The following is a 12,370-nucleotide window of genomic DNA, read 5'->3' as shown; positions in this document are numbered from 1 at the left end:
TGAGAAAAGAAAAGGAAGTGGGATCGGGTTTTCATTGTTCAGCATGTAGACTTTTCCTTAATTCTTGTTTTTTTATACAGTGTTTAATCCACAGCCTCACTGGTGCAGGTGATTCTAAATCCAGAGGATCTATGATTTACCCTCTCCAGGGTTAATTCTTGTCTTCTATAGAATGGGAGGGGGCAGTCACCTGGGTGGTCAAGCTAGCAAAGGGCTTTTAGGTTCTAATTGCTTCTTACTTTAACTTTCAACCAATCCCCTTCATTTCAGCTTTCAGAAGTTCTAAGTGCCTCTAAATCCTCCACCTTTTGGGGTTTCTGAGGCTCAGTTCAGCTTGCTTCTTATCGGTGTCCCCTTGTCCTGCAGACAGTTAGGTTTTAGCTTTTTTCATTCTGATAGTTCAGTTAACAACCATAGAATCGATTCCTATCTTACTGATTTTGGTAAATCTTTCACCTACTGTCCTCTCTGCTCCCCTTCTGTTTTTGTGGTTGTATAGCTTTTTTATTCTTTTACTGTCATTTTAATAGCTTCAATAAGGAAGAAGATAAACGTGTCAATCTACCATCTTTAATAGGAAATTCATATTCTTTTCTAGCTTTCTCCTTTCACCAAATGTATAATGAACACCTTTCCACATCAAAGGAATGTTGCAATGCTACTCTTGATGGCTGACTAATATTCCATTTTGTGACTGTGCCACAATTTATCCAATCAACATCTGATTGCTAGACATCTAAGGTGTTCTCTCTCTCTTTTTTGTTATTAAAAATTCCACTGTGATGAAGATTCTTACAACTTAATCACTTGAATAGATCCATAATTATATCTTTAAGTCCTGTCGGAGTCCTAGAAGTGGCGTAGTCAAATGGTATGTACATTTCTAAGGTTTTCTGATACTTATCTGAGCACTTACTGTTCAAAATAAGTAATGTCCTTGTCAGGTTAAAACTCACACAGACAAAGACAAACACCACTAAATTTTAATCATCAATCTGGTAAGGATTTGGTTGGGGAAAAGTTTGAAACTGGTAGCAAATGAGGTTCCATACATCCACTGATTTCAATAACTCTTGTCACTATATCCCTATTACTTGGGATAATAAAGAACCGACTGTATAAAATGATTGACCTAAGAAATAAAAACAGGCAATTGGTTTGTTTTAATATATACATAGATACATGCATATAGAATAACTGCCCCCCACATGCACGCACAAACACACACTTTAATACTAACCTACTTACAACCATAGCTGTTATCACAGGCTCCCAGCCTGAGTGCAGAACCGTCCTTGTGGCTGGATGTTTGGCAGCTATTATAATCCAGATAGGAGTTAGAGCCAAGAAAAAGACACCAACTAATGGAGGAATGTAGTAATAGGTCTCTAAAATTCAAAAAGAGACAACATTTCAATCTCTCTTATAACCATATAGCAAATGTAAGTATTAAAAGTTTACCAGAAGATATGTTATCAAACATACTCATGCTATATACTTTCTATAAATTTCAAACAAATTGAAAACTATAGATAAGGTAAAAATGTTAAATAATGTAACTGAAAGCTAACACATTAATTCAACATTTATTGAAATAGTTATGTGACCTAGATGTGAACAACAACAGTAATAATAACAAGAGTAACAACAGTAAAAAATCTAACATTACTTGGCTCCTACCATTTTCCAAATATTGTGCTAAATGCTTTATGTTCATTGTCTCACTTAATTGTCCTCACAAGTATGAGGTAGAAACTCATTCCTACCTTATGAAGAAACTGAGGCTTAGGAGCTTAAGAACACCACTAAGAAATAGCAAGAATTGGGAGAAAATGGCATCTGTCTGACACTGAAGTTAGTGCTCTTAACTCCAAACTATAAAGTCTAATAGGACATTGTTTTTACCCATCAGGATCTTATAGCACAAGCATTCCATGGAATATTGGCCAATGGATTGATAATAGATATCCTCCTAATTCTGAATAGTGTTCCAATATCCAAAATGAAATTGAAATACTAGGTTTAATAAACAGATTTCTCCACTGCAAAATTACTCAGAACCTTTAATATGCAAAAATATGCAAACCAGAGTTTGGCCAGACTACTTAGTTTCACATCTGATGTTACAACTTACCTTGGACGAGAAATTTAACTTCTAAAAAGAAAAACAAATATCGTATATTAACGCATATATGTGGAACCTAGAAAAATGGTACAGATGAACTGGTTTGCAGGGCAGAAATAGAGACACAGATGTAGAGAACAAACGTATGGACACCAAGAGGGGAAAGTGGCGGGGGCTGGTGGTATGGGGTGAATTGGGAGATTGGGATTGACATATATACACTAATATTGTATAAAACAGATCACTAGTAAGAACCTCCTGTATAAAAAAATAAATAAAATTTAAAAAGAAGAAATTTAACTTCTATAAATTTAAATTTCCTTATCTATAAAATGGTAAAAATTATTATAACTATTTCATGGGGTTATTGTGAGTCTTAAGAGAATTAACACATGTAATTTAACTAGAATAGCACCCAGGCACATAGCTAACATTTACGGAACACTTACTAGCAACATAATCATCATTGCCATTGTTATTAGCATCTTTCTATTTGTGATATACTCAGATAACAGAGTGCCAGGATATTTTTTTATACCTCTCTGTGGTAGATTGCCTTACTTGATCATAATTATTCATTCTCTCCCCATTCTTGTTAATGCTTTCCTATAGAGAGAGTTTAGGAAAGCTTATTGACTTTGGGCTTGGCTATTTGTCTAGCTTTGTAGACATGATGTATGCCATCTCTGAGCAAAATCTGAAATGTGCTTTTGGAAATTACTATAAGATTTATAAATATATGTAGATAGACAGATAGTAAAGTGTTTTCAGACACTGACAACTGGTATTGCAGGACTGTGATCCCTGAGAGAGGGGAAAGAAATGAGATAAGCCCTACAATAGCCTGAGCTTTCTGACTAAAGGCACATTCCAGACCACAGCTCAGGAAGGGAGAATTTCAGCAGAGTGAGTCTAAGGCAGCAGGAATTTACAGGGAAGAATACTGGAGAAGAGGAAGCTATTAGAGAGGGAGCTTGCAAACTGAATACCAAGCCATGCATGCATAGGGTGAATTCCACAAGGCTAAGCCAAGACAATTGGGGATTTGTAAACTACAAAAATTCCCAGAGTGTACAAAGGGCTAGAAGTCATTTGAGATCTAACCCCCTAGATAGGAGCACCTCTTTGAAAACTGAGAACATTCAGTGGAGACCAGAGAAGGGATACTTCTTAGTAGTAGGGCTAGCCCTATTGTAATGTCTACTCTAGATCTATTCCACAATGCAGGGTACTAGCCACTATATGATCACAGCTAGATCTAGTCCAGTGAAGCTTAAAACCAAGCCCTGTAAGGCTCAAACTAATCCACAAACAGCTGCCTACAAGAAAAAAGGCCATGAAAACTATAAGATGCTGATGAAAGAAACTGAAGACAACACAAACAGATGGAAAGATATACTGTATTCTTGGATTGGAAGAATCAATACTGTTAAAATGAGCATGCCACCCAAGGCAATCTACAGATTCAACACAATCCCTATCAAATTACCAATAGCATTTTCCACAGAACTAGAACAAAATTTTTTTTAATTTGTATGGAAACAGAAAAGACCCCAAATAGCCAAAGCAGTCCTGAGAAAGAAGAACAAAGCTGGAAAAATCACACTCCCTGACTTCAGACTATACTACAAAGCTACAGTAATCAAAAAAGTATGGTTCCAGCACAAAAACAGACATATAGATCAATGGAACAGAATAGAAAGCCCAGAAATAAAACCATGCACTTATGGTCAATTAATTTACAACAAAGGAGGCAAGAACATACAATAGAGAAGAGACAGTCTCTTCAATAAGTGGTGCTGGGAAAAGTGGACAGTTACATGTAAAAGAATGAAATTAGAACATTCTCTAACACCACATACAAAAACAAACTCAAATCGATTAAAGACCTAAATGTAAGACTGGATACTATAAATCTCCTAGAGGAAAATGTAGGCAGAACACTCTTTGACATAAATTGCAGCAATATTTTTTTGGATCTGTCTCCTAGAGTAATGGAAACAAAAACAAAAATAAACAAATGGGACCTATTAAATTTAAAAGGTTTTGCACAGCAAAGGAAACCATAAACAAAACAAAAAGACAACCCACAGAATGGGAGAAAATATTTGCAAATGATGTGACTGACAAGGGATTAATTTCCAAAATATACAAACAGCTCATATAGCTTAATATCCAAAAAACAAACAACCCAATCAAAATATAGTTAGAAGACCTAAATAAACATTTCTCCAAAGAAGACATACAAATGGTCAACAGGCACATGAAAAAATGCCCAACATCGCTAATTATTAGAGAAATGCAAATCAAAACTACAATGAGTTATCACCTCACACCAGTCAGAATGGCCATTATGAAAAAGTCTACAAATAATAAATGCTGGAGAGGGTGTGGAGAAAAAGGAACCCTCCTACACTGTTGGTGGGAATGTAAATTGGTACAGCCACTATAGAGTTACCACATGATCCAGCAATCCCACTCCTGGGCATATATCCGGAGAAAACCATATTTTGAACAGGTACATGCACCCTCAATGTTCATTGCAGCACTATTTACAATAGCCAAGACATGGAATCAACCTAAATGTCCATCAACAGATGAATGGATAAAGAAGATATGCAATGGAATATTATTCAACCATAAAAAGAATGAAATAATGTCATTTGCAGCAACATGGATGGATCTAGAGATTATTATACTAAGTGAAGTAAGTCAGAGAAAGACAAATATCATACTATATCACTTATATGTGGAATCTAAAAAAATGATACAAATGAACTTATTTACAAAACATAAATAGACTCACAGACACAGGAAACAAACTTATGGTTACCAAAGGGGATGGAGGGGGGAGGGGTGGGGGGATGGGGGGAGAGATAAATTAGGAGTTTGGGATTAACATATACACACTATTATATATAAAACAGGCAAACAACAAAGACCTACTGTATAGCACTGGAAACTATACTCAATATCTTGTAATGACCTATAATGGAAAAGAATCTGAAAAAGAGTATATATATATATATATATATGTATGTATGTATATGTATAACAATCACTTTGCTGTACACTTGAAACTAACACAACATTGTAAATTAACTATACTTCAATCTTTTAAAAAAAGCAAAGAGCAGAACAAATACTCTGTAAGGAAAAAACAAGTCAAGCACTTAACATTACATTCACTATGTCTAACATCCAATCAAAAATTATTTTTAAGAGTTTGAAATTATATTTGGTTGCATTTATAAACCTAGTTAAATACCAGGAAATATTCTATTTACTTTAGACATTTCACTTATCTCACAAAAGTTTCCTAGTACTTAAAGTAACCTTTCTAAATCTAATAAATTATATGTACAAATACGGTGAGTCTTATGTTTTCATAAATATTCATGCAATGTATATAAATTTGGTAAGATTTCTATTTCACAATCACAAGAATAAATTAATTACATAATCATTACTTTTAAAATGGAATCAGAAGACTGGCATGTTACTGTAATGGGCTAAGTAACAAGTATATTTAAAAATGTGTACTGCCTCTTTACCATAAAATCATTCATACCATAAATTTGATTCTCAAATATTTTTATACTTAGTTCTAAATCTCCCTAGGGTTAAAAGTTGCCTACCCATTCTTGAAACAGTTGCATCATCCCAAGACATTTTTGGTAATATCATTTTAGCTGATCGAGCTTTTATTATTGTCAGACATCTCAGCCAGGACATTCCTGCATTTTTCTCAAGGACTCTAATACACATTTTGTATGGTAGGGAATTCATAACTTAAACACAGAGTTGATCTCACAGTCTTTGTAGCCTACAGCCTTAGATTTAAGTTAAATGTTACTAAATTTTTCTGACGTCTCACAAAATTCTTCAACTGTTATTCACACCCTTCTCTTGGACTGAATTTTATATTTTATCATTTTAACATATTTAAAGATCTCCTCACCTATGATTAAGATGTTTAAATTAAATAGAAACTCAATTTTTTTCAAATTAGGTAGGAACAATTACTATAAATATTAAAATAATACCCAAACAAATTTTACACTCATGGCTTTAGCTGGATTTGCCAACACATCTTCAAAATAATTATGCTAACAAAATTCACTTAAATATTTCCTTCCATTTAAAGGGACATAACTAGTGCTACATATAGAGTCATTTTCTCCATAGCTTTTTAAAACATGAAGAAACTTTTATTGGATGGATTTCCAGTTCTCCTTGCTAAACCATTAGATAGGGATAAATAACATTCCAATTAGGAAGCATTCTTACCTCCTAAAACAACTAAGGTTACCAACAATCTCTTTATAGACTCAAACAGCAAACTAAAAGCATTAAAACCCACTAAACACAACTGAAAAGAACTATTCTGCTAGGTTGTCTTAGTATTTTCATCTTCAGGTAAAGAGAGGAGCACCATGCCAGGCTTTTAATTTATTCTCAACATCACATCTCTGGAAGGACATCTTAAGTTGAAGAAAACGCTCACCATCCTAACTCCAGAATCATTGCCCTGGACTGTCAAAGAGACAGTCAAAGAGGGAAAAATTTCTCAGGAAAGAAATAAAAAATAATGAGTGGGCAGTTCCTCAAAAAGTTAAAGAGTTATCATATGATCTAGAAATTCCACTCCTAGGTATATACCAATAGAGTTGAAAACATACGTTCACACAAAAACATGTACGACAATGTTCAAAGCAGCATTATTCGTAACAGCCAAAAAGTGGGTGCAACCCAAATGTCCAACTAATGGTAAATGGATAAACAAAATGTGATATATCCATACAATGGAATATTATTCAGCCATATTATTAACCCATACAATGAAATATTATTCAGTACTGCATGGTATTCAGAACTGATTTATGCTAAAGCATGAACCTTGAAAACGTACTAATTGAAGGAAACTGGATATAAAAGGTCACATATTGTATGATTCCATTTTTTGAAATGTCTAAAATAGGCAAAGACAGAAACTAGATTAGTGGTTGCCAGTGCTGGGGGGAGGGTGGAATGGGGAGTGACTGCTAAAGTTTCTTTTTGGGGTGATGAAAATGTTCTGGAATGAGATAATAGGTTTCACACTCTTATAACTATGCCAAAACTACTGAACTGTGCACTTTTAAAAGGTGAATTGTATGATGTAATTGAATTATACCTCAATTTTTTTAAATTCCCACAACGAAAAAAAAGGAGGGGGTACTATACTCTTTAAAAATGTCAACGTTATAAAAGATAAAGAACATACATATATTCATACAGACAGATGGACAGAATAAAAGAGAAAGTAAATGGACTAAAACGTTAACATTTGGTGAACATGGGTACAGGGTATACAGGGTTTTTTGTACTATTTTATTTTTGCAACTATTCTATAAGTTTAAAATTATCTCCAAATAAAATTTTTTAACATTAAAAAAAAAGAATGGGAAAACCATGGTAAAATCAAAATATCTAAAGTGATTTACTGCAAATGTATTCAATTTCCTGCAAATCTAACATGCCCACTCCCACCAAATTAAATCGTATGTTTAATTGTATAGGACCCTCTTACCTTTTCCCTGGCTAAATTCTAATCCAATAGTTAGGTGGAAATTACAAATATACAAAAAGAGAAAGGTGCTAAAATATTCCTCTTTTTAGGATATATTGGTGTTTTATAGATAATTAAAGAATTACTTTTAGAAAACCACTATGACACAATCAGTGAGGGAAACTGGTTGATTAAAAGCCAACCATGAACTTCTGCATTAATATCAAAACCTAAAAGTGTCTGCCTTCTAAATTAAATACATTTAAATGACCCTAGTCAAAATAATATTTTGTATTAATTTCTGGGGATATCATCTTGTGTAATGTGGTAGGATGAATAATGGTCCTCAAAGACATCCACATCCTAATCTCCAGAACCAGGGAATGTTACCTTATATGGCAAAAAGGGGCTTTGCAGATGTGATTAAGTCAAAGATTTTGAAATAGGGAGATTATCCTGGATTATTTGAGTAAGCCCTAAAGTAATCACAGGTGTGTACTTATAGGCAGGAAGTAGACAGGAATTTGACTACAGAAGACAAAATAATGTGACCACAGAAGCAGAGATCAGTAATGTGGCTGCAAGCCAAGGAATGCTAGCGGCTACCAGAAAATGAAACAAGTTAAGGAACGATTCCCCCTGAAACCTCCAGAAGGAACAAGCCCTGCCGACACCTTCATTTTAGCCCTGAATAACAAACTCATTTTGGACTTTGACCTCCAGAACTGTACAAAAATTAATTACTGTTGTTTTAAGCCACAAGGTTGTGGTAATTTGTTACAGCAGCAGTGGAAACGAATACAGGACTATAGATAAAACTGTAGAATTTTAAGCCTAATTAATGTCTGTGTACCTCGGTACTGATTCCATGATACAGGTAAACTACAGAAAGGTAAGGATTAACACGGTTAAAGTGGTTCAAACTGCTATGATTCCACTTAACTGCGAAACATAACTGCCATCTTTTTGATTCATGGCTTTCACATTTATCTAGATTGTTGGTGGCATTTTGTAACTGCTGTTACATAATTTCATTAATAGCATTCATTATTTTCACCCTAAATTCTTCTGAAATATGTAGCTGCTATGAGTGACATTTTTATATATTAGCTGTTTGTGTGCAAACAAGAAAGCAATGGGCATGGAAAGTTGTAAACACTTTTTAAAATGCCCTTTATAATAACCATCAGAATTTCCTCACTAGACTGACCTTCTAGGAATCACTCTAAACTGAGATCATATGGTGCTACAGAACTCTGTAGAAGAGTGACATGCACGATAATTTTACATTCTACTTACATCACCACATCAAGGCAGTGATACTCTAGAATGTTTTGTACATATCCCTGTTAGTCTCCACAGGACCCAAGTAACAATCTGAGGCGGACTGTTATTGCTCTTAGAGCTTATTGCTTCTTAGGCCATCTTTTTAAAGTTAACCTTGAGGAATGAGAAATGAATCAACATTTTGCTTCTCAGATCTTGCCTAAAGAGAGAAAAGCTGATAATTTTTCAAATCAGTATATATCATGTACATACAAGAATTACATAGCCATGTAGTTATAAAAAATTGAAAAAGAGTCTTTAAAAACCTCTTAAAATTATGCAAACAAGAAAAAGAAAAGGCAACAATCATTGCGTACAGGTATTTCAGTTACTGGCCCAACGTTAGATCCTTATAATAGTTTTTAAAAATAACTACATGTTTAAAGATTACCATATGGATGAATAAATGCCTTTATACTTTCTCTACAAGTCATACCTAAGCATATCATAATCTAGAGCTTAGATTACTCTCTAAACTGACTTTCTATTTCCTCTTCTATTTTCTTTTTTTTTAAGATTTTTTTTTTGATATGGACCATTTTTTTCTTTAAAGTCTTTATTGAATTTGTTAGAATATTGCTTCTGCTTTATGTTTTGGTTTTTTGGCTGTGAGTCATGTGGGATCTTAGCTCCCCAACCAGGGATTGAACCTGTGTCCCCTGCATTGGAAGTTGAAGTCTTAACCACTGGACTACCAAGGAAGTCCTTCCTCTTCTATTTTCATTTGAAATAGATTTTTTCTAGCCACATGTTGCCATTTTTATTTTTTTATGGTGATACTAATGTCTAAATACTTTCTGCTAAGGCAGTATACTCTATTTTCCTAATACTATGTCCTCATTGAAAGGATCATTTTTTCATTACAATCTATTATGTTATTGGACAGGTACTGTGGCAAAGTCATTTAGAGGGATAACTCTCCTTCATTTTCCATACATATGCCACTTCCTAAATAATTTCTATTCACATTAATTGGATAGCTTTCAAAAGGAATAAAACATTTGGTGAAGTGCTATTTATTTAACATCCACTATGTATATGGCACTATGGAGTCAACAAAACAAATAAATAAAATAAAGACACAGTTTTGTCCTCAAGAGGCTTAGACCATCATAAGGGAAGATACTACATTTACTTAAAAAGCTATAATGACTGGCCAAATATAAAGAATGACTTAAGAGAAGTGTCAATAAAGTGTTATAGGAATTCAGAGGAGAAAAAATTACCTAAGATTAGGGAAATATATGAATTTAGTTTTAAAAATTGAGGATTCTGACTGGGCTTCATGGAGGAGGGCAATGACATAAGAAAGAAAAGACAAAAATCACAGGTGGCGTATGAGAATCAGTAAATGGCTGAGTTTGGCTGGAGTACAAGAAAGGCAAGAGGTACAAGAAAGGAAGGAGCAGGCAGGAGCTTGAGAATGAAGACTCCAGGAGGCCTGAACACCAAGTTAAAACTTTAACCTTGTTCACTAAGCAATAAAGACTTCCTCTTTTGTAAAAGACTTTACAAAAATAAAGTCAGTAACCGTAAACAAAGCTTTGTTTCTTTTGTCCTTTTTTGGAGAACTGGAGAGGTGAGAAGGGGGGAAATTCCATATTTACTTCAGATATCAGAAATCAGCACATTTTATCAGGAGTGAAAGAAAGGTAGCACACTGAATGAATGTAGAGTGAGCTTGTACCGAAGCTAGCAGAACGCCAGCGGAGCTGTTCAGTCATTTCTGAATATCCAAAGCTCTACATGAGGAGTTAAGTGAGACTTTTCTCAATGTCCAATTCTTTGAGAGCCACATAATTCATGGCCTCTATTTATAACCAAAGTGTATGGCTGCCATGAAATCCTCTTTTTATCTCTAAAGACAGCTAAGTATTTCCAATATAGTTCAGGAATTGAACTCTGTCTCCAAGAGCTAGGCATCCCACTCAGCAGGATGAATGGGATCTTGGAATTTAAATATGCCCATGCCTAATCTCTGTGTTCAGAATACCTCCAATAAGAGGCTTCCAACTGCTGGTCCTATGAGGCCCCCTAGTGCTCAAAATGCAAACACTTTATTGTAGAAATCCAAAACTGGCACTTCAGAAACACCTTTAAATTAACTGAGGAATCAATCAGTAGCCCATTAAAAAATATTATTTTAGGGAAACAAATGATACAGACGAAATGTAAAAGACCCTGTTTTAATTAGTTCATCTTGAATTACTTTGAGTCAACTTTCAGAAGACAAGTAAAGGCCTAGAAAAGGCTAAGCAATATTTAATAATAAAATTATTTTACAAAATTATGGTCTCATTACACTTCACTTTTCAAATTTCCTGATCTAGTTAAACTACTAATATATCATCTGTAACACTCAAAATATTGAAAGCTTTAGACAATAACACATTAAGTCTTTTATAAGGAGTTTATCACTTGTGTAATTTTTAAAAATAAATTCCTCAGAAGTTGATTTATCTTATGGAATATCGTAATAGTCTGTATCATTATAACAATTGTCATATTTATTATGGTAACATTCTTCAATGGCTTCAACTTGTGGAGACATCCTGGTATTTGGCAGGCAGCTGACATCATGGTAATTTAAGTACCCAAGTCTGCAAATAATACACTTTTCTTTTTTATGGGAACAAGATCTTACATTTGGGCCATTGATCATTTACTGTCTTCCACCTTACTTCAACTAGACAAATCTTACTTCTATATGAGAATTTTCCTTTAACATACATATCAAGTCTTAATGAGTATTGTTTTTATGTCATTAAATAATTTATGGTAATTTTATATACTACATGAAACTTCTCTTGATATCTCCAAAAGTAGTAGAAAATGACTGCCTTTGACAGGTTAAAGCCCTCTCTTTAGTTCAAAAACATTTATCTGAGACTCTTACTTCTACAAACCAAATATACTTTAGATTTATTCTAAAGTATACCATAAATCTGTCTAGAATCCATGAAAATATATGAGGATATGTGATTAAATGTTTGCTTCTGGCTTGGCTTATAAACTCTCTCTCTCTTTCTGTCTCTCTCGCTCTTTTTTTTTTTTTTTTTTGTATTACTGTGGGTTTCTGTTTTCTTTTAATTTTTTAAAAATTTGGCATCAAAAAAGATGAAACTACAACCAACTTTTAGCACTAAACCTATGCTCACAAATCATATACATCTACATTGACAATAGCCACACAGTATAAATTTGCATTAAAACCATCCATTACATTCTCTAAATACCCTATTACTATTATCAGGAATCACATATATAAGATGACTCCAAATTCACACAGCACTCAGGCTCATTTTCATGGTGATTTTTGGTTGTTAGTATTAATTGCCACGTTGGTTTCTGAAAGGTGGAAAAATCAC

The 12,370-nt window shown here is 33.9% G+C and overlaps 1 protein-coding gene across 1 annotated transcript in view; it reads right to left on the bottom strand.

The window, feature by feature from the left end:
- The window catches only part of SLC41A2 (solute carrier family 41 member 2), a 136,140-nt gene that overhangs the window by 53,578 nt on the left and 70,192 nt on the right, over positions 1 to 12,370 (bottom strand). The window contains exon 7 of the mRNA XM_060164613.1: positions 1,241 to 1,388. Within this exon, the coding sequence (XP_060020596.1) occupies positions 1,241 to 1,388 (148 nt within the window). The remainder of the gene's footprint in view (positions 1 to 1,240; positions 1,389 to 12,370) is intronic.

The sequence above is a fragment of the Lagenorhynchus albirostris genome, chromosome 11, assembly GCF_949774975.1.
Source record: "Lagenorhynchus albirostris chromosome 11, mLagAlb1.1, whole genome shotgun sequence".
In the NCBI taxonomy this organism is placed as follows: Eukaryota; Metazoa; Chordata; class Mammalia; order Artiodactyla; family Delphinidae; genus Lagenorhynchus; species Lagenorhynchus albirostris.
The sequence above is the reverse complement of the archived record's forward strand: the minus strand, read 5'-3'. Positions and strand labels throughout refer to the sequence as shown.